This window comes from Clarias gariepinus, chromosome 12 (assembly GCF_024256425.1).
Source record: "Clarias gariepinus isolate MV-2021 ecotype Netherlands chromosome 12, CGAR_prim_01v2, whole genome shotgun sequence".
Lineage (NCBI taxonomy): Eukaryota > Metazoa > Chordata > Actinopteri > Siluriformes > Clariidae > Clarias > Clarias gariepinus.
The window spans coordinates 480,995-504,060 of NC_071111.1; the positions used below are offsets into that span (position 1 = coordinate 480,995).

Sequence of the window (23,066 nt, forward strand, 5' to 3'; positions counted from 1 at the left end):
ACGGCCCCCTGGGGCGTCTGCACCGGGGCTGCTAGATGACCCCCCTCTGGGCTCTCCGCTGCCCCTTTCGGGGTGGGGGGGCTGTCCCTGCGGTGGTTCTCCTGAGACTCCTGTGCTCTGGGGGGCCTCTGGATGTCTGGGACCCGTGTCTCCGCTGTATCTGCTCCATGCCTCGCGAGACAGGACTGTGGTCCCCCACACACACTATTAAACATTTACATGGAGGAGCCCTATGAACACAAGTGCGCTCACACACACAGGTGTGCACACAAACGTTCACACTGGTGTACAAACAGGTGCTCACACACACACTGTCTTTGCTGTTGCTTCAAACCAATATTATTATTTCAAAATATTTTATTAATCAACAGGTTTTGGGATTTGTGGTTTGCCGCGAGTCGTGCAGGTGTTGGTTGTGGCTGCGGTTTCTCTGCTGTTGTGTCTTCTGTTGTTTTTTTTCTCTTTTTCTTCGGCAGGTGCGGAAGCAAATTTTTATTGTATTCTCTCCCCCCTCCCACCCCCCCTCCCTTTTTTTTTTTTCTCTTTTCCCTTTTTTTTTTTTTTTTCCCTCAATTGTTTGTTTGTTTATTTATTTTTATTCCCTTTTTTTTTTTTTTTTTTTACTCTCTTCTCTTTTTTTGGTCCCCAGGTCTTGTCTGTTATAATATGGGAAACAAACAAAAAAAAATAAAAAATAAAATAAAATGGCTGTGAATGATGATAGAACAGCTACACATACACTCTGCTATGTGTTATCTGTGATACTGACAGGCCGAAAAAAAAAAAAAAAAAAAAGATCACTTATTGCGCTTTGACATTGTGCTTTGTAGCCAGAGCAGGGAACAGGTGGAGGAAAATTTGGTATGCTCTGGAAAGCAGAGGAATGAAGGTTAGCCGCAGCAAGACAGAATACATGTGTGTAAACGAGAGGGACCCAAGAGGATCGGTGAGGCTACAGGGAGCAGAGGTAAAGAAGGTGCAGGATTTTAAGTACTTAGGGTCAATGGCTCAGAGAAACAGAGAGTGTTCAAAGGAGCTGAAGAGGCGGGTACAGGCAGGTTAGAATGGGTGTCAGGTGTGTTGTGCGATAAAAGAGTATCAGCGAGAATGAAAGGAAAGGTGTACAGGACAGTGGTGAGACCAGCAATGCTCTAGGCTTAGAGACAGTGGCGCTGAAGAAAAGACAGGAGGCAGAGTTGGAGGTAGCAGCGCTGAAGATGTTGAGGTTCTCTTTGGGAGTGACAAGGATGGATAGGATCAAGAATGAGTTTATCAGAGGGACAACCCATGTTAGATGTTTTGGAGATAAAGTCAGAGAGGCCAGATTGAGGTGGTTTGGACATGTTCAGAGGAGAGATTGTGAATATATCAGTAGAAGGATGCTGAGGTTGGAACTGCCAGGCAGGAGGTCTAGAGGAAGACCATTTATGGATGCAGTGAGAGAGGATATGAAGTTAGTTGGTGTGAGAGAAGAGGATGCAGAGGATAGGGTTAGATGGAGGCAAATGATTCACTGTGGCGACCCCTAAAAGGGAACAGCCGAAAGAAGATCACTTATTGCCTAAAAAGTGTAATGCACATTGGGAAATCAAGACTTTTCTTATTTCTAAGATATTTCTCATGGTGTGAAGAATTGAGCAGATAAATCCAGTGCTGTTACAGTATGTACTGTAGCCCCGGATAAAGCAACGATAGAAGTTCGCAAACCCGAGAAACCGTTGAAGCTGTTTGAGAGTCCTGGGTAGAGGCCAATGACGAACAGCTTCCAGTTTCTGCGGATCCATGGCCACACCCTGGGACGAGATGACAAAACCCAGGAACGTGGTGGAGTGCTGGTGAAAGGCACACTTTTCCAACTTACAGTACAGTTGGTGAGCGAGCAATCTCTTAAGAACCGCCCGTACATGTTGGATATGTTCTTCGGTGGTGCGAGAGTAGATGAGGATGTCGTCCAAGTATACAAACACCCATTGGCCTAACATGTCTCTCAGGACATGGTTTATGAATTGTTGGAAGGCCGAGGGTGCGTTGCATAGTCCAAAGGGGATGACCAGGCTCTCGTAATGTCCCGTGGGAGTGATGAAGGCCGTTTTCCACTCATCGCCCTCTCTGATGCGCACCAAGTTGTAGGCGCTCCGGAGGTCCAACTTTGTAAACACGGTGGCACCAGAGAGGGCGTCCAGGGTGGGTTGGTGAGCGGCAACGGATGTCGGTTTTTGATAGTGATTTTATTCAAGCCCCGATAGTCGACACATGGACGAAGTTCACCCCCTTTCTTCGAAGAAGAAGCCAGCGGCCGCTGGCGACGAGGAGGGCCAGCTGGTTCCATGGCGAAGGGCACTGGCGATGTATTCCTCCATCCCCCGTGTCTCAGCAGCCGACAGCGAGTACAGATGGGGGTACAGATCCTGGCTGCAGCTCTATCGCCAGGTCGTAAGGGCGGTGTGGTGGAAGGTGAGTGGCTCTCCGTTTACAAAAAACTGCAGCCAGGTCACGGTAGGCAGAAGGAATGGCGTTGGTGTCGACATCGGGGGCCTCGGACTCCGTTCCCAGCTGGGTCCCGTAGGCACAGCTCAGTGCAGGTCGGCCCCCACTGGAGGATTTTATTTCTGGTCCAGGAGATGAGAGGGTCGTGCTGTAGCAGTCAGGGGTATCCGAGGATGATGGGAGGTGAGAAAATGGATGTGAGCTGGAATTGAATGGGTTTGTGGTGTTGATTTATGATGAGGGTGATGGTCTGAGTCTGATGGGTGATGGGGCTGGATGACAGGGGCCGACCGTCGACAGAAGTGATTTGCACTGGCTGGGATAACGCCTCAATTTTTACCCCCATTTCTTTGGCATAAGTGGAGTCAATGAAGTTGCTGTTGGCATCGGAGTCAATGAATGCTGCACTTCTGACTCATTTGTGGCCAAATTGGAGGATTACCTGAATAGTAAGCCGAGAGGTGGTTGTGTTGGTCGTGCTGGAGATTTGGAGGGAGCCCGGTGAGTCTCTCCTCCGGCTCACCGGGGCTGCGCATTTCCCGGACGAAAAGGGCAAATCGCCCGGTGGTGTGCCGCGGACCCACAGTAAGCACACAACCCTCATCGCCCTCTCTGATGCGCACCAAGTTGTAGGCGCTCCGGAGGTCCAACTTTGTAAACACGGTGGCACCAGAGAGGGCGTCCAGGGTGGGTTGGTGAGCGGCAACGGATGTCGGTTTTTGATAGTGATTTTATTCAAGCCCCGATAGTCGACACATGGACGAAGTTCACCCCCTTTCTTCGAAGAAGAAGCCAGCGGCCGCTGGCGACGAGGAGGGTCAGATGGTTCCAACCTCTCGATACCAGCGTGCGCATTCTGCTGTGGTGGAGGTGCAGTATGGTGATAGGTGAAAGCATGCGGCAGGGTCCTCGGGGCTGGCTTCGGACGAGAGAGTAGGCGCTGGTCGATGCGGAGAGCCAGCTGGATTAATCCCTCCAGCGTGGCTGAAAGCTCTCGTCCGGCAAGCTCGTCCTTTATGCGTGACGCCAGCCCCTCGTAGTAGGATGTCCGGAGCGTGGCGTCTCTCCAAGATGTCTGCACGGCAAGGGTTATACATTCCGTGGTGTAGCGACTCACAGACAATTCACCCTGCCGCAGCTGATAGAGCTTGGTGTCGGTCTCCACCTCGCCCGCAGGGTGTTCGGAGATGAGTTGAAGCTGGAGTGTAAATTCATTGTATAAATGGGCGGTGTCCGAGTCTGATTTAAGAACTGCCGTGGCCCACTCTGCTGCCTGCCCAGTTAGCAACGAGACGAGGAGAGCAATGCGTAGCCGTGGAGTGGAGTATTTGGTGGAATTAAACTTCAACACCAGATCGAGCGCTGTTAGGAACACACTACACTTCCCGTCCATGCCATTCCATTTCTCTGGTAATGAGAGAAAAACACGGTGGGAGGCCAGCTCGCCACGCTAGCAACAGCCGCCCGGAGATCCGCGTTCTCCTGCCTGAGCTCCTCAACCTCGCGGCGCAAGGCGCCCTGGCGCAGAGTAGCAATCTCCCCGGTTAGCTTATTGATTAGCTCGGCATGCTGGTCAACCACGTTGCAGAGATGCGCGTAATCCGCTGGGTTCACCGCTTTAGGTTCAGTCATTCTGTCAGGATGAACTAACCTAGGCGACCAGATGACTTAGCTTTAGCGATTAGCCCAATGTAGCGTGGATGGTGAAACCAAACGCGGAAGAAAGCCAGTAGGTAGGATAACCACACGTTTTAGTTTAAGGACTCTCACAAAAGGGGAGCAAGGGAAAAACACAAATTTAACCCGCGTCCTATAAACACACACTCAATATCAGAAAGCGAAACCCAATAAAGTAAATACTCACAAATCGATAGATGGACAACCAGAACCGACATGGGCCGAACTCAATGACTGAGCGTTGAATTGTGGTTTGTTTACTCCTCTTATACCTAGTTCGCGACTGCTTTACTTTCGGGTCCTAGTGCCGGTCGCCGATTGAGTGTGCATGACAAAATCTTGGGGGCTTTAATCCCGGTTCTTGAACTACTAATATTTACCTAGTCTTAAATTTCACTTTCCATTAGTCTGGGTGTAAATTTGACTCTAGGTCCTGGAGGTACAATGGTATTAAATTTACACCTTGAACAGTATGGTTGTTTCTGCAGAAGTCAGTGCAGGAAGTGACATCACTACAACTCCAGAGGAACGAGTTCCTATGCAGGGTCGACATGGTGGAGGAACTTGCTTCCTGTTGGCTGCAAGTGATTACAGCTGCACTGCTGACTCCACCCTTCACAAATCAGGTATGTTCTAAATAGCCAACCAGTTCACCAGTTCACTTGTTTTTCTTAAATGGTCACAGCATGCACAGCTGTCTGTACATCATGGTAACAATCATCATCACCATCATTCAAAGCAAATGTCACTAGCATGCTATGCTTCACTACCATTACCATAAGAAAATGCTTGCTCCAAAATGAAAAAAAAAATAAAAATAAAATCAATTCGATTCTTTGTCACTTTCATCAGTAAGAACATCGCATAGTTCATGTCTACTGCAAATCCTAAATTCACATTATATTGGAGATTTTCAGAAGAGGAATCCAGAATTTAGAGAATAAGAGACAAAAATACTCAAGAAACCAAAAATGTCTCAGAAACACATTGCCAGATAGAGCTTCCTGTTTAAACAATTGGCAAAAACAATGGCAAATGCACCTTAAATTTCCCCAAATCTTTGCTTATGCCCTGATTGTTTCTCCAAACTAAAGAAAAATCCAAGATGGCGCCGGTGATGTTGGCTGCCAACTGCTCCGACCTATATTACTTTATGTCTTTATTTACTTTATAAATAAAGTTTTTTATAAAGTACTTTATGTACTAAGTTATTTTTTAGTAACTTTAAACCAGCAAATTTATCAACGTGGAGTGCATTAAGTATAATAGAGATACTATTGTTTCTATTGGTTTACAATGTACTCACAATTTGACATTTTTAACTCCGGATCTGAGCTGGCCGAGTGAGATCCTAAGGGAGAACAAAGGATGTGACCCGAAGTGGCAGCCCCGAGGGAAACGAGTCGGCGTCAGGAACAGGCTGAGAGTTTGTGCACACCACACACCTCTCCCTAGCATCCTGCTTGCCAACATCCAGTCACTGGAGAACAAGCTTGATGACCTCAGGGCCAGGGTAAAGTTCCAGAGAGACATTTGGGACTGCAATCTCCTCTGCAGCGCCAACATCAAGAGTGCGGCGCCGAACTTCTATTGACACATCACCTGCGACTAAAGGACACTGGACATTGTTACACAACAGTCAAGGACGGCTACAAGGCACAATCTTGCCCTCCGTTTGGGAAATCTGACCACATTTTTATCCTCCTCATGCCAAAATAAAAACAAAGGCTCAAACAGGAAGTTCCGGTTCAGAGGGAGGTCACGCGCTGGACAAACCAATCTGTGGCCGCGCTACAGGACGCACTCAATGACGCAGACTGGGACATGTTCTAAAACAGCTCCGATGACATCAACATGTTTACAGAAACAGTTGTGGGATTCATTGGGGAAACTAACGGATGATACCATGCAGAAAATAAACATCAAAACGTTTCCCAATCAGAAGCCATGGGTGGATAAGACCATCAGTGAAGTTCTGAGATCTCTCACCGCTACCTACACTCTAAAAAATAAAACTGTACTGTCTTCAATTTTTTTGGTGAAACAATTTTACACTTAAAAATATTAAGTAAATATAAAAAGTCACAAAATTCAGTAAAATAAACTTCATAAATTGAGTACAAGTCAGTAAAAAAATTAAGTAGACCTGAATAAGTGTATTTAGTACAATGATGTACAAAATTGAGCAAATGTAATGAAAATAAGAAGTTAATGCAATGGTTGCCCTGAGTGAAAATGAGTAAAATAATTGAGTAGATATGATTGAAATGCAAGATAGAAGAAACTTAAAAAATTGACTATTATTTAACAAACAAAAGTGCTAGATTTACAAAATATTTTAACTGAATTTAATTCATACTGCTCTATTACAGAATTAATATGCTACACTTAAATTTAACTATTTTTACCCTTTACTCAAGTGGTATTTTAGTTTAGATCAATGTATCTAATAACACCAAATTATAAACAAAGAAACAATACAAACATTACCATCTCAATTAAACATTTATTTGTTAAATTTGATAAGACATGAAGTCTAAACTGAAATGACATTTAACAAGATCATAAACAATGAGCTGAATTGATCTTATTAGTAAACAGTCTCAGAAACAATACTTTTTCCAAGTATTATACAGTTAATATGTGGAAAGTTGACTTCTGTATTAGAATCTAATGAGTCACATTTTAAATCTGAAAGATTGCACACCTTCACACTTCAGTTTCACTGTGGGATCCATACAAATGTGTGTGCAGACCTTCTCAGGCAATGACAGTCTAAATGAACACAGGACACTGAATACCCTTGACCAACAGTACCATGCTTCACTCGATTGGAATTCACATGATTGGAATTCCTTTTGATGATGCGACAAATGTGCAGAGCTTCCACCGCCATCCCATAAGCTGGCACCTAAAAAAGGAACAATAGTATACAAGTAAGTACAAGTGTGACTGTTACTGTAAAGCCTACCAGGTCTGGTAAAATAGTACTTCCGTTCAAATACATACTTTTTGTACTAATATACAGTGGTGTTCAAAATAATAGCAGTGTGTTGAAAAAAGTGAGTAAAGCTCCATATCCATATAATACATTTTAATTTAAGTTACATAAATGCATTGGACCCCCTGTGTCACGGTTCCTCAGTCGGCGGCATAACTGCAGAGGCGAGCTGGCGGTTCAATGAAGGCTTTTATTTATCTTAATACACAAAAACAAAAGTAAAGCTCTTTCTTTAGAGCACGTATGACGCTTTAATGTAACTACTTAACAAAAACACAACCGACATAAACCTTAAGTATAATAACAACTACGACAACAGAAGCTGGACGCCTGAAGGAACTGAAGTTTCTCTTTAATCAACCTATAACACAACAAAAACGTCTCGGGTTACTTTGCTGTAACCCTGTTCCCTGAAAAGGCGGGAACGAGATGCTGCGTAAAAATGCTATGAAAACATCTTGTCATGTTGCCGGTTGTGAAGCATGTGTGTATCAAACACGCCAAATTTTGGCTTATATAACCTCGGTCGGGTGACGTCATCTGATGAGACGCACCTGCAGGTTATAAATAGAAGTGAACCGGAAACATTCCTCAGATTGATTTGTCTGAACGGATTTGGCATCTCGTTCCTGGGAACAGGGTTACAGCAAAGTAACGCAGCAAAGCTGCGCGAAAACGCTATGGGAACGAGAATACCAATGCTGCCGCACTGCAAGTGTCTGGACCCCAAGGTTGTGTAGCGTGTGCGCACAAGGCCGAGAAGGTCTCAGAACTATATTTGGGAAGCTGACTCGAGGACCTGTGAGCCCGGAGTGGCATGAACATCCAAATTATAAAATCTAACAAATGTGTGCGGAAAGGACCACGCACAAGCCCGAGGACAATTTTTCCTGCAGAGACTCCAGCACTGAAACATTTCGGCAGTGGACTGGGTCTACCTGCTTCGTCATGCACCAACTTTCAAATACATTTCATTTGAGGGCATAAGCTCTTCTAGGGGAGGGAGCCCTAGCACTTAGAATAGTCTTAATTACGCTGGCTGAAAGACCAGCTTGACTTAGTTGGTCCCGTTGTGGCAGGCTAAAATAACAGTTACGTACGTCCTGAGGGTACTAGGGCACAAGCCCGAGGACAATTTTTCCTGCAGAGACTCCAGCACTGAAACATTTCGGCAGTGGACTGGGTCTACCTGCTTCGTCATGAACCAACTTTCAAATACATTCCATTTGAGGGCATAAGCTCTTCTAGGGGAGGGAGCCCTACCACTTAGAATAGTCTTAATTACGCTGGCTGAAAGACCAGCTTGACTTAGTTGGTCGCGTTCAGGTACTGAACGTGAGGGTTCCAAAACTCAGGCCGGGGATGAAATATCGTCCCCTGCGCCTGAGACAGAAGATCCCACCTCATTGGAATCACCCATGGTGAGCCGTTGAAGAGGAATACTAGATCCGAGAACCACACTCTGGTCGGCCAACAGGGCGCTATCAATAAGAGGCGCAAACACTGTTGATGGACCCTCGCCAAGACTCCCTGGAGCAGAGCTATCAGGAAAAGCACATAAAGGCGTAACCAGGGCCATGTACGGGCCACGGCATCCAGAGCCGGGGTAGCTGGAAGAGTCAGAGAGTAGTAAAGGGGACATTTGCTGATCTTGCGAGGCAAAGAGGTCCACCTCTTCTACCTGAAATCTCTCCCAGATTGACTGACTATTTTGGGGTGGGGTTTCCATTCCCCGTGTGTCAGAGATTGACTGGACAGAACAACTGCTCCCACATTTATATGCCCTGGAATGTAATTCGCCCTGAGGGACAGGAACCTGGTGTGCTAGCTATTTAGCGCCGCGAGCACAGTCCGCCCTGGCGATTAATATATGAGACTGCCATAGTGTTGTCCACCCGCACTAGGACATGGTAGCCTCTCAACTGCTGGAGGAAGTGCTTTAGGGCCAGAAATAGAGCTATCATTTTGAGGCAATTGATGTGCCGCGCTACAAGATGGCCTCTCCAGCTCCCTTGGGCTGGACGGTCATCTAAGACGGCACCCCAGCCCATGAGGCGTCCGATGTTAGCATCTGCGGCGACAAGACGAACTTAGAGCGAGACCCAAAGTCAGAAACCGGGGTCTGAACTACATAGGAAGGGTACGAAACACCTGGCGCGTAACCTTTATTGGGGATTGGCCCTAAAGTGAAATCTTCTGGTTCTTAGCCACAACTAAAATGCTCTCATGTGCAGAAGGCCCAAAGGTGTCACCGTGGATACAGCTGCCATAAGAGCTAAGATCTATGAAAGTGATTGTCACTTTCCGGTCTAGCTTGATTTCCTTGAGGGTGTTGAGAATGGATTCAACACGAGCGGGAGACAGCTGTGCCCGCTTATGATCGAATCCCATGTGACACCCAATATGTTGTCCTCTGAACAGAAAAGAGCACGCTTTTCGTGGCGTTGGGTCTCAATCCTAAGAAACAAAGATGAGCTAGGATGACATGCTGATGTCAAAGCGCTAGCTACTGAGACTGGGCCAGCCAGTCGTCTATGTAATTCAAATACGGATGCCCTGGAGTCGTAAGCGCCAGAACTACATCCATGCATTTCATATATGTGCGGGTGAGAGAGCTAGACCAAATGGAAGGACCTGATACTGATAAGCTTCGCCCCCGAAAGCGACCTTAGGATCCTCCTGTGTTGTAGCAATATTTCTATATGAAGTAAGCGTCCTTCAATCGATTGTCCCAAATTAATTGCTTGGTAGGATTTGAGAGCAATCACTTGACAGTCAACATTTTGAAGCTTAGATAGCGGAACAGCCCGCAAAAATCTAAAAATTGGACATAGCCCCCCGTTCCTCTTGGGAACTAAGAAATACTGACTGTAGTAGCCTGACTCACTGTCTGGTAGGGGTGAACATGTTCCATGGCGCCATTCCCCAGCAACTTCTGTCAGCAGATGCGCACTTTCCGGTTTTACGGAAGGGTGATGTGAGAACTGCATCCTGTAGTTTCTCTCTACAGTGCTTAGTACCCAAGGAGATATGCTTGGCAGTAGTTTCCACGGGGGGGGGGGGGGTCAATGTTAGATGTTCGGCATCCTGAAACATGGCAAAAAACAACGAAGAGCTAACACTTTATTGGAGACTGGTGTTGCCCGAAACACCAGTGGTGGCGGAGCAAAAACACCGACCTCCTGGGGTGCCAGGGAGAACACTTCATTCTCGAAAGGAACTCTGTGTGCCTCTCCCCATTGGGGGGCCACCCCCATGGTCCTGGGCACATGAACCTCAGGGCTTCTTTGTGAAGAAGACAATATGCCAGTCTGAGCTCTTTTGAGGCGGATTGCGAAGCGCAGGCACGACGCACTCCAATCTTTACGAGGGGGTGCCTGGCTCAAAAACACTCTCCTTGTGTGTTTCACGCCTTGCAAGCGTCAGACCCGGTCGAGACTGGGTGGCCGACAGTCCCGACTCCTGAGCACGCGGGGAAGGAATTTCCGAAGGCTTGTTCATATAACTTTGCCTCATGAACCTAGTGGCGAACGAGTTAACGACATCGCCAAACAGGCCGGAAGGCGAAATAGGGGCATCAAAGAGGGATGCGCGATCCTATGCTTGATGCCGCTGAGATTCAAGCCATAAGTCTGTGGCCCGGCGTAATTCCAGAACGCCCTATCTTGAAAAGCCCCGCCAGTACTCAAGTCTCTCAGCAGGTCAGCCTGGTAGACCTGCATAACCGTCATGGTGTGCAATGGAGCACCAACCAGACCTGCTGCCTGAAAAGCTTTTCCCTTCAGGGAAGATAAAAGTCTACACAGCTTGAAAGGAAGTCTTAGCTTTTCAGGGAGGATGATGTCCCAGGAGAGAGATAGCCTGGAAGCGTCTCTTCTATCTGGGCGTCATTATATAACCCCGTGCTTCCACCTCAACTATATTTAAACAAATAAATAAAGTAGATGGCAGGAAAACACAGGATAGATACAGCTTACTCCATGAAAGGGTCAACTCATATGGAGATTGCTAAGAAAAAGGGAGAGAGCGTTGTTGAGGCTCCGCCCCCCGGTCACCCAACAGAACCTGCCGTCTAATGTTTTTTTTTTTTAAGTGCTTGGGTGCTATTTCCATCTCCGCGGAGCGAGAGAGAATGTTTATCCTTGCCCATTCACTAAAAGCGCAGCGCGCGCTTGCGAGCAAACAGAGGGATTTTCCGATCCAACGAGGAAGTGAGAGATAGGAGTTTTAAATCCGTCTCTCACAGCTCTGCTGGATACACGCGTTTTAAGCCCCAGAAATGCGCCGCGGCCCGGTGTTTCTCAAGGAATGCGGGGCGCGCGCGAGCACTTTATTCGAAGCAGTAAAGTGCAGAGATCGCCCTCCGATATGTATTTATCAGACACGGAGGGATATCTCAATTAAAACTCTGCCATATCGGTGAGTTAAACACTTTCTTATTTTGCTGGTTTAAACACACAGGCATACACAACAAGGTCAGTGAAGACAAAGCGGCAACATGACAAGATGTTTCCATAGCGTTTTCACGCAGCATCGAGTGTAGCCTTTGAAAGGGAACCAGTCTTTGGGCGCCCTCTAGGGGTTAACCCTTACAGTGAATTTGTATGAATCAAAATGGTCAGTTTGTCCCTGGTGAGCAAGCCGAGGGCGACAGTGGCAAGGAAAAACTCCCTGAGATGGTAATAGGAAGAAACCTTGAGAGGAACCAGACTCAACAGGGAACCCATCCTCATTTGGGTGAAACAGAAAGCAGTAAATGATCTGCATTTATACAGCGTGTAGGGTTTGAGGCAGTTCAGCTATAATAGCTGATGTTAATTGATGTTAATATGGAGTCCAGGTAGTTATTGAAGACCCAGGTAGACTTGTAAGAAGTTCCAGTTCTGAACTATTGAACTGTCAAGTCCCCAGAGAAACAGTTGCCAACACCAGTCAAGGCAAGAACCATTTTCTAGGTAGAGAGAATCATTCCCAGACACCAGACGCATCCCAGAGAGACACACGGGGCATCCATGTGACGAGATCTTCAGCCAGAAGCGGGGCACCAGGATGGGTCAGACAGGTCCGGAGGGCAGAGGGAGTCTGGATCACTGGCAGCTCAGGAACGACATGTGTAGCTCGACAGAGAGAGAGAAAGAGTGAAAGGGGGAGGCAGGAGGAGAGAGGAAAGAGGGGGAGAAAGAGAAGAAGAAGAGAGATGGCAGTTAGGTATGGTCACAGTCACACAATGTATAATGTGAATGTATATTAACTGTAAAGTGCAAGCAGAGACTCCGGCAGGACTAACTATGACAGCATAACTAAAAGGGAGAGCCAGAAGGAAACACAAACATAAGGGCTTCCTGCATCCAAACATACCAGTTCACCATAATACTCTACGTCCATGAGTCCCCCAGATCTGCTCCTTTACCTATGGCAAATCTATTTATAAAAATGCTTGGCTAAATAAATAGGTTTTTAGCCTGGACTTAAACACTGAGACTGTGTCTGAGTCCCGAATACTATTTGGAAGACTATTCCATAATTTTGGGGCTTTGTAAGAAAAAGCTCTGCCCCCAGCTGTATTTTTCATAATACGTGGTACTGACAAGCAGCCTGCATCCTTTGATCGAAGTAGGCGTGGCGGATCGTAAGACACTAGCAGTTCGCTCAGGTACTGCGGCGCGAGACCATTTAATGCTTTATATGTCAAGAGTAGTATTTTAAAATCAATGCGAAATTTCACAGGGAGCCAATGCAGTGAAGATAAGATAGGGGTGATGTGCTCATATCTTCTGGTTCTAGTGAGGACTCTTGCTGCTGCATTCTGGACTAGCTGAAGCTTATTTATGCATCTAGCTGAACAACCAGACAGTAAGGCATTACAATAGTCCAAAATTTCTTATCCTGGCAATATTTCTGAGGTGAGAGAATGCTATCCTGGTAATATTATCTACATGAGCTTCAAATGAAAGGCTGGAATCAATAATCACACCAAGGTCTTTCACTGTTGCATTTGATGGAACAGAAAGGCCATCTAAAGTTACGGTGTGATCTAAAATTTTACTCCTAGCTGTATGCGGTCCTATGACTAGAACTTCTGTCTTATCCGGATTTAGCAGAAGGAAGTTAATTAGCATTCAATTTCTTATGTCCTGCACATATTGCTCAATTTTAGTAAGCTGTTTTTTCTTATCAGGTTTTGCTGAGACATATAACTGTGTATCGTCAGCATAACAATGAAAACTAATACCATGCTTACGGATTATGTTGCCCAGAGGAAGCATGTAAAGGGAAAAAAGCAGTGGACCTAAAACTGAACCCTGCGGAACGCCAAACTCCACTAGAGAACATGCAGAATAATCACCATTTAAGTCTACATACTGATAACGATGGGTCAGATAGGATCTGAGCCAGGAGAGGGCTGTACCCTTAATTCCTACTACATTTTCTAATCTGTGAAGAAGAATAGCGTGATCAACGGTGTCAAAAGCTGCACTGAGGTCGAGTAATACAAGCATAGTTACACAACCCTGATCAGAGGCCAATAGGATGTCATTTACTACTTTAACGAGTGCTGTCTCTGTACTGTGATGAGGCCTAAATCCTGACTGATACAATTCATGTATGCCATTTCTATGTAGATATGAGCATAGCTGCTCCGCTACTATCTTTTCCAGAATCTTAGGGATAAAGGGGAGGTTTGATATTGGCCTGTAACTGGACAGCTGACAGGGGTCGAGGTCAGGTTTCATAATTATTGGTTTGATAACTCCTAATTTAAAAGATTTTGGAACATACCCAATGCTGAGTGAAGAATTAATTATTCTCAACAGGGGTTCTGTTATTGCTGATACTATCTGTTTAAGAAAATGTGTCGGTACAGGATCTAATATACAGGTTGATGAATTTGCAGAAGAGATGAGTGAAATTAGTTCATTCTCTTCAAGGGGAGTAAAGTATTCTAGGTTCTGATCTGACATGGCTAGATTAACATCTGCATCAATTACATTGTTCGGTTTCAAAACCTCAATTTTATGCCTAATATTTACAATTTTATTATTAAAAAAGTTCATGAAGTCCTCACTATTGCATGATGTTGTTGTGGAGATTTCTGCAGTGGTTTTATTTCTGGTTAATTTGGCTACAGCATTAAATAAGAATCTAGGATTATTTTTGTTATTTTCTATAAGAGTGGAGAGATATGTTCTTCTAGCTACACTAAGAGCTTTTCTATAGTTCAGGATGCTCTCCTTCCATGCTATTTGAAATACTAGCAATTCAGTTTGACGCCATTTACGTTCTAATTTCCGAGCGGTCTGTTTTAAAGTGCGCGTGTGATCGTTATACCAGGGAGCAAGTTTCATATCTCTAATCATTTTTCTTTTAACTGGAGCTACATTATCTAAGGTATAGCGAAATGTCTACTCTAAATATTCAGTCGCCTGATCGAGTTCTGTGGGGTCAGACGGTGATCTAATCGAAGTTGGGAACTCTGGGAGATTACTGATAAAACTCTGTTTGGTAGTTGATGTGAATGTACGTTTCATACGGTAGCGCGGCGCTGTGCGTACATTATTACTGTGACACACTTGAATTGAGACAAGATAGTGATCCGAGATAACTTCAGATAGTGGAATTGTAAATAAATTTCTTATACCTTATCCGAATAATATTATTAAATCTAAAGTGTGACCTGCTTTATGAGTGGGTCCTACTACACACTGATTTACTCCTACCGAGTCCAGTATGGACATAAATGCTGTTCTCAGAGGGTCTTCTGGGTTTTCAAAATGAATATTAAAATCTCCAGCAATTAACACTTTGTCTACAGAAACAACTAGGTTTGAGAGGAAATCTGCAAATTCACTAAGAAATTCAGAGTATGGCCCTAGAGGTCTGTAAATGACAATGCTGGAAGCCCTCATGTTTGTGTTTCCTTCTGGCTCTCCTTTTTTAGTTATGCTGTCATAGTTAGTTCTGCCGGAGTCTCTGCTTGCACTCTGCACTAAATATACATTCACTTTTTACATTGTTCGACTGTGACCATACCTAACTGTTATTTCTCCATCTCTTTGCTCTCTCCTTTTCTGCTCTCTCCTCTCTCTCTCTCTCCATCTCTCCTTTTTCCTCTACCTATCTCTCTGTTGAGCTATACATTTCGCTCCTGAGCTGCCAGTGATCCAGACCCCCTCTACCCGCTGGACCTCTCTAACTCATCCTGGAGTCCTGCTTCTGGTTGGAGATCTCATCACATGGATGCCCCCGTGTGGTCTGCCTGGAATGCATGTGGTGACTGGGGTTGGTTCCACTTTTCCATGAAGGTGGTCCTGTCCTCGACTGATGCAGACAGCTGTTCTCTGAGGACCTGTGACTTCAGTCGCTCAATAGTTCAGGACTGGAATTTTTCACAGTCTACCTGAGCCTCCAGGAACAAACTGGACTTTAATCTTACACATCTCCTCTTATACTGAACTTCCAGTCTCGCATATTATTATGCACATCAATCCCTGCTATCTGTTTTCACCCAGATGAGGATGGGTTCCCTGTTGGGTCTGGTTCCTCTCAAGGTTTCTTCCTATTACCATCTCAGGGAGTTTTCCCTTGCCACTGTCGCCGTCGTCCTAGGCTTGCTCATCAGGGACAATCATATAATTTTGATTCATACACATTCACATTTCATACAAACTTAATTCTTTTGATTGTGTAAAGCTGCTTTGTGATGATGTAAATCGTTAAAAGCACTATACAAATAAAATTTAATTAAATAAATTGAATTAAAATTAGCGGGATCGACTGAGCTGACTTAATATAGTTAAATACACTTATGTTACTATAAAGAATTTCAAATGAATTAAATTTGTGTCCATGTTTTTGTACAATAGTCAAATTATCATTGTGAATAACTGCGACGCCTCCTCCTCTACCAGTTAACCGAGGCTGGTGTATGTAGCTGTATCCAGGAGGACTAGCTTCATTTAGAGCTACAGATGGAGCCACGCCAAATAGCCGCGGCCGTGTGAATTGCGTACGAATGGCGTACGGCTGCCCTATGCACGCCGTAATCCCCCCTCCTTTTTCTTCGAGAAAGGCGTGTCAAGATTTCACAGTAAACACGCCCATTCAAGCCCAATTTATGCATTTACCTGGTTCCACCACTAGATGGCGCTTCGTTCTCAAGGACACGTTAACACAAGCCAGCAATTTAGCTGCGCTGAGTTGCAATCAAGTGATTTTAACAACTCCCCCCAACCCCCGCCGAACTGACGCTACCAAACTGCACTAGAGATGAAGATGGCGGCTTAATGGACTATTCGCGGTAAGTGGTGTTTTAATTTATAAAATTTGTTTGGGATTAGTTTAAAGTTTATTTCCCAGTTTAGTTTTTTTATCGGCCATTTTGAAAATCACTGGCAGCACCAGCAGCGGTCAGATGTAACTTTAGATAACTTAATTATCTGTTTACCAAGTCTGGAGTTAACATTACAGCTTACTGTCAGTGTCACAAACTCACAATGTCACTCCTCTTTAACTAAAAAGACACTAAAGCTTCGAAAATACTCTTAATGTCCCTATTACAAAAGCTGCACTACCGGATGAAGAGTGTTTGTGCTCTATAAAAATGCCTTTAGAATCTGACCGCGTGTTGTCTGGATAAATTCAGCATTTATTTATTCTTTGGGTAAGAGTTAATCTGCAGGTTATATCTGTGAATATAATGTGATGCAGTTCATGAAGAACACAAGCTGAGGATAGATGTACAGGAGCTCGCGAGCTAAACGCTCATAACGCTCGGTTTATATTTTTCTCAGTTTGGCCGTGACTTTGCGCGGTAGCGCGAGCGCTTAGTTACCGAGATGGATAAAAACTCTGAAGTGTTTATCAGTTAAGGGGGAGGGGGAGGTGTGTGCGTGTGGGGAGGTGAGGTGTGTGTGTGTGTGGGGGGAGGTGAGGGGGGCTTCAGTACTGGGTAAGTTATAGTTTGGCTTCAGAGATGAACTAATATATACGAGCGTTATATCGCCTAACTTATTTGTATGAAAAGCGCATTTTAATTTAATGCAGACGATAATACAGACAAACCGGGGTTAACACTAACAAAGTTCACTGGTTAAAGTTATCCCAGTATTTACATTCCAGAATTCCCCAAAACAGTATTTCACCCACTCTGTGGTGTAGGTTTACTAATATCTTTTATATTTATTACAACTAGATATTCTGTAACGTTTATTTATCTTTGTCTTCACTAAATACTCCTGTTTTCTTTAATCAGAGCTCCGCCCTGGAGGATTGGGGGGTCAGACGGATGACGGTTGGCCTTTTGGAGCTAATGGATGAGCCTGAACAAGCTGTTGAGGGAGCTGTAGGAGCTTTAGAATGATGTTTGGTCAGGTCTACTGTATGTTCTGAACATAGAATTGCAAAACGTCTGATACTTTAGGGGGAAAACAAAGAATTAAACAGTTCCATCTTTAATATATTTTTTTTTAATGATATTTTAATATAAAAGAACCAGATAGAGACTGATAAGCAGCTGGTGTTATCCGGGTATTTTAATGACCTTTAAGCAAAAATTTAACATGTTTTTACATGTTTTATACAAATTATTGTTTTACCTTTGACTAGTTTTGGAAAAATAAATTTTATTTTTAAAGTCATGTGTGCGTGTTTTAATTGTTGGGGGATTGTTTGTGTATTTAAAAATACATTTACTTAAACCAACAACTTCAATGTGCAAAAATGGGACCCGACGTTGTTTTAAATAGTCAAAGAGTTAGGCTAATAATAATAATAATTATTATTATTACTGGTTATAGAAACAAATTAAAACAACAGTTAAACACTTGATCATATTTATCTGTGCTAGTTTGTGACTATGTGACCCATAATAATTTTTTCTCAGTATAAAAGTTTTGTGTTTTTTTTAAGAACTCCATTAAAAGAGCAAAGACAAACTTAGAAGGAGTGGAAGGTAAGAAACCTCAGTGGAGAATACTGACTGTGACATGGTGCTAATTGCTCTGTGTGTGTGTGTGTGTGTGTGTGTTTGGCGGGGGAGGGGTACTTCAGACTTACTTGTCTCTGCCCAAATGTTTGTGTTAAAGCAACGGAGAAATGCCGGAGCGCGCACACACACACACACACACACACACACCTCTCATCCACAAACGCTTTAACTGTTGTCTTGTAAATCGTTGATTAAACCTATGAACACAGCTATTCAGCATCAGTCCTAAACACAAGCACAGGGTCTGTTTGTTGTCCTTAATTAAAAGACACCAATATGTTAATAATTTACACAATGATAACATGTTTATGTTTAATGTTTATTTTGCGGGAAAAGGTAATAAGCAATATTTAAAATAAAACAAACCAGGAAGTAAGTGTTTCATACATTAAGGTGCTGTGTATAACCAAGTGCCCCAACAGACATAGCAACAGTGTAGAGAGTGTGTGCGCTGTGGGGGATTGGAAGGTGAACGAAGATAATCATTTACAAGACAAAAGACGTTCAGAGGTGTGTTATGCCCTAACCCCCCCCCCCCCCCCCCCCCCGGCACGGATTGCCCCCTATTACGCAATCACTATCTTCAAAGAAAAGCCGCCGCCCCTTTTCATTTAAACGCGTTAGCGAGTGTTTTTCTTTCCCTCCGCTCGGTTTTGTGAACACAGTTGCGTTCAGTAACACAATGGAACCAATTACCTAAACAGCAGCAACAACAACCACTATGATCACACTTTGTTGAATTTATATTGCTTAAATATTTCGCAGCTCTGTCCTCTTTGCATTGCTACGTGTTTATTTACTTCCTTTTCGCATCGCACGTATAATGCGCTCTAAAATTGACACTATCAAACTTGGAAATGATATAATATCAAATCAAACATCACGTTATTAAAATTAACGAATTTGTCACTACTCTTCTCTCATGCAGCACGGCTAAAAAGATAATAAAAATTACACCAAAGTGCTGCAGGTTTGGTGTCTGTGGGCTTTTCCTAATCAGAGTTACACGGGGGGCATTTTGTGCCTGATCCAGTTACACTCTACTTAGATATTACACAGAGGGGAGTTCACTTCTGTTCTCTTCATCCTAGCTTAATTTCATCTCATGAAATAATAGTAAGTTTTGGAGTTTTGGTATGAGTTCATCTCCCCAGCCAGTGTTGGGACAGGGTATATCGTGGCAGGATTGGTGTAACTTTTCTTATCTTTTTAGCCGTGCTGCGTAAGAGAAGAGTAGTGACAAATTCATTACTTTCGTTACTAGACTATTTTGTCTGCAAGTGAAATACATCGATACGTTAATAATTTACACCACGATAACATTACTGCAGACGGATCTAGAGACGTGACTTTGAGACGTTCACAGTATATTCGAACCGTAGACAGTGTTTATTTTGCAGAACATTACAAAACAGCCATGTCCAATAAAACAGTGCATCTTTAATAAGCCACATTGGTTTCCAGTCAGTAGTAAAATTAACGAAAGACTGAGAAGCCCCGTAAACTTGACAATAATAGTCGATCTTATATTTATATATATATATATATATATATATATATATATATATATATATATATATATATTATTATTATTTTTTTTTTAATTTAATGTTCGAATTAACGTTTTAGAGTAGCCTATATAATTTGTCTTGTCATCTGTTTACAGCGTTGGCTGATTTTGTGATTGAGACCCATGGGTTACATTGAAATATTTTTTATTAGTAGTAGTAAGCCAGGCTTTAGTAACCCTGGATAAATCACAATATAAGCCCTCTCACGCGCACGCTCTCTCTCTCTCTCTCTCTCTCTCTCTCTCTCTCTCTCACACACACACACAGACACACGTACACACACGAACAAGTAAAACATGAAATCGCGTAAAACCAAATGAAACTATGGCAAAAATATATAAGCAGTAAAAATTACAGTAGTATCCTGTAGGTGATTCCTGTCCTGATAACAGGCGCTGACCCTCTGGAACTGTTTAGGTTTGTTAGTTTTGATTTCAAGTGTGAATGTTTATGGGGATTTAATCTGTCTCTGCTGCCGCATCTATTCACAGTTGTGATAAGTGATTAATGTCCCATCAGATCTTTGATGGGGAAACGTTATGCTGGTTAAATGACTAAAGACAGACTGATCTGTATGGGCAGATATTTGTTCCAGATATTATGCGTTATTAATCGATTTGTTATGCCAATTTTTGACTATCAGCGAAAAAAACATCAGCGAAAACATCAAAAATATAACGAAAACAAACTCAAGCAGAAGTTAAATTTTAAATTTTACTTTGCAGTAAAATATGATCTACCAGTGTATTAAACGGAAATAGATAAAAACACCATAATGTAAAATACTGTACATAGCCCGCATTTGTATTCCGTACCTACAACGACTGGTATAGATAAATTACAGATGTTACCGTCTTTAAGTATTATTAAGGATGTCGTGAAAAATATTGCAATAAGTAGTTTTATTAATTAATTTAATCATTAATTAAAATAGCATAAGCATCATGGGTTGTGTATTGAGTGATTTAAATCTGTTTTATGACTCGTTTTTTATCCCTCTTTTTTACCACATCATCTTTTTATGAAACTATGTTGACGTAAGTTATGTTATATATATATTAAATATAGTAACCGGCTGCTTGGACACTGCAGAAGCAGTCAATGCTCCATCTGGCGGAATTATACAGCATTGCAACTATCTTTTTAGAAAGCGCATGGGGGCGTTTATGGGGTGGGGCATCGTTAACTACGTCATCGCGGGGGATCACATTCCGTGCACGGATCGATCATGGTCCTGTCACGGTCCTGTCATGGACCTATCATGCTCCAAGCGGCTGTTTGACGTGGCTCCCACTGTACATACTCGTCCTGTTTAATCCAGGTTTCTGTTAAACAGAGTATATCAAACTCCTGATCTGTGATAATTTTATTAACTATAACTGCTTTAGATGCGAGAGATCTAATATTTAACAGTCCTAGCTTCAGATCAGAGGTGCCGGCTGCGCATTCAGTCTGATCCAAGTTTGTGGTCTTTATGTTAATTAAATTACTAAAACAGACTTTCTGAGTCTTTCTAAATTTGTTTTTAGCTCGGGTAACAGACACGGTCTCAATATGATAAACCCTAAGTGACGACTCTATGCAGCTAGCAGACGGTTGGTTTAGCCTGTCTGTCTGCTCCCTGTCCTGGGCTCTGGATTGTCACCGATTAACTAGGCCTCTTCTGAGACTATGAGCTATACTGCAAGAAATGAGAGCAGCACCTTCCCGAGTGGGATGGACACCGTCCCGCCCTAACAGGCCAGCTTTGCCCTCAAAGGTCTTCCAATTATCAATGAAGCCCACGTTGTTTTCAGAGCACCACCTGGACATCCAGCGGTTCAGCGACCATAACCTGCTGTAAGTTATGTCACCACGTCTCATTGGGATGGGACCAGAGCATACTACTCCATCGGACATCGCCTTCGCTAATTTAAACACCTCTATAAAGTTATTCTTACTAACCTCTGATTGACGAAGGCGTATATCGTTAGCTCCAGCATGTACTACTATCTTATAGAACCTGTGCTGTCCTAGAGCCCTAAGATTACCTGCTATGTCCGGTGCTCTGGCTCCCGGGATACACCTAACCACTGCCGCTGGCGCCCCTAAAGGCCTAGCTAATTTCACGTGCTTCATTATAGAGTCTCCTATAACCAGAGCTCTTTCAGGTTTCTCAGCGGGTGCATCACTGAGGAGAGCGAACCTGAGCGGCACGTGAAGCGCAGAAGAGGTGTGCTCTGGTGGGCTAGCCTTAGCGTTAGCTTTGGCTGAACGAGTATGCCGCCGAGTCGTCACCCACTCTCCCCGCTGTGAGGGCTCTAATGCCGGAGTCGGGGGCTGGTTATCTCCGCCTGCGGCACCCAGACTGTCCGCTACAGGAATAACACTGCTCTTACACTCTCTAACCCTCTCTAAAGTCTGAATGCGCTCCTCTAACGCTGATATCTTCTCCGTCAGAGTGCTCACTAACACACACCTATCACAAATAAAATTACCACTAACGACGGAGGAAGAATGTCTAAACATCCTGCACTCCACACACTGAACAAGCTGAATATTAGACATGATAACGTACCTGAGTCGGAGTTTTAGTTGTTTGGAGCTGAATTCCGTTTGTTGTTCTTAGAAGAAGAAACTCGCGCGTTCTCCGAAAAGCGCAGAAAAAGGCGAAGCCAAATAGTATGAGATGTAAAAACTAGTTGCTATTAATATTATTATTGTATAAATTAAAAAAGATATGGAATTTAAACGCTAATACAAACGCAAAACGAGAAGGGCAATGATACAAAAACAGGAAGCTACGTCACCAACAGGAAGCTCATTCTGATGTTTACTTGGCTCTGCCGGATAAATGGCATGGATGGAAAGTGTAGTGTCTTTCTAACCGCACTGGACCTTGTTTGAGTTTAATTCCACCAGATACTCTACAGACCGGTTGCGTATTGCCCTTCTCGTCTTGTTGCTGTCCGAGCAGGCAGCTGAGTGAGCCACGGCGGTTCTTTTTATCAGCCTCAGATATAGCTCATTCCTTTAACGAATTCACCCACCAGTTGAAGCTCACTTTCGAACATCCTGCCGGCGAGGTCGAGACCGACACCAAGCTGTACCATCTGCAGCAGGGAGGGTCATCCGTGAGCCGCTATAATGCCAAGTTCCAGACCCTTGCAGTCCAGACTACCAGGGGAGATTCTGCCCTCTGGATGGCCTACTATGAGGGACTGGCTTCTTGCATTAAGGACGAACTCGCCAGACGAGAGCTGTCTGCTACGCTGGAGGGTCTAATCCAACTGGCCCTCCGAATAGATCAAGTCTGCTCTCTCGTCTGATGCCATCTCCCCACACCCTGCTACGCTGTCACTAT

The 23,066-nt window shown here is 43.9% G+C and overlaps 1 protein-coding gene across 1 annotated transcript in view; it reads left to right on the forward strand.

Moving 5' to 3' along the window:
• kcnc2 (potassium voltage-gated channel, Shaw-related subfamily, member 2) overlaps positions 1-23,066 on the forward strand; it is a 59,705-nt gene that overhangs the window by 34,871 nt on the left and 1,768 nt on the right. Inside the window, exon 3 of the mRNA XM_053508170.1 lies at positions 4,653-4,790. Within this exon, the coding sequence (XP_053364145.1) occupies positions 4,653-4,790 (138 nt within the window). The remainder of the gene's footprint in view (positions 1-4,652; positions 4,791-23,066) is intronic.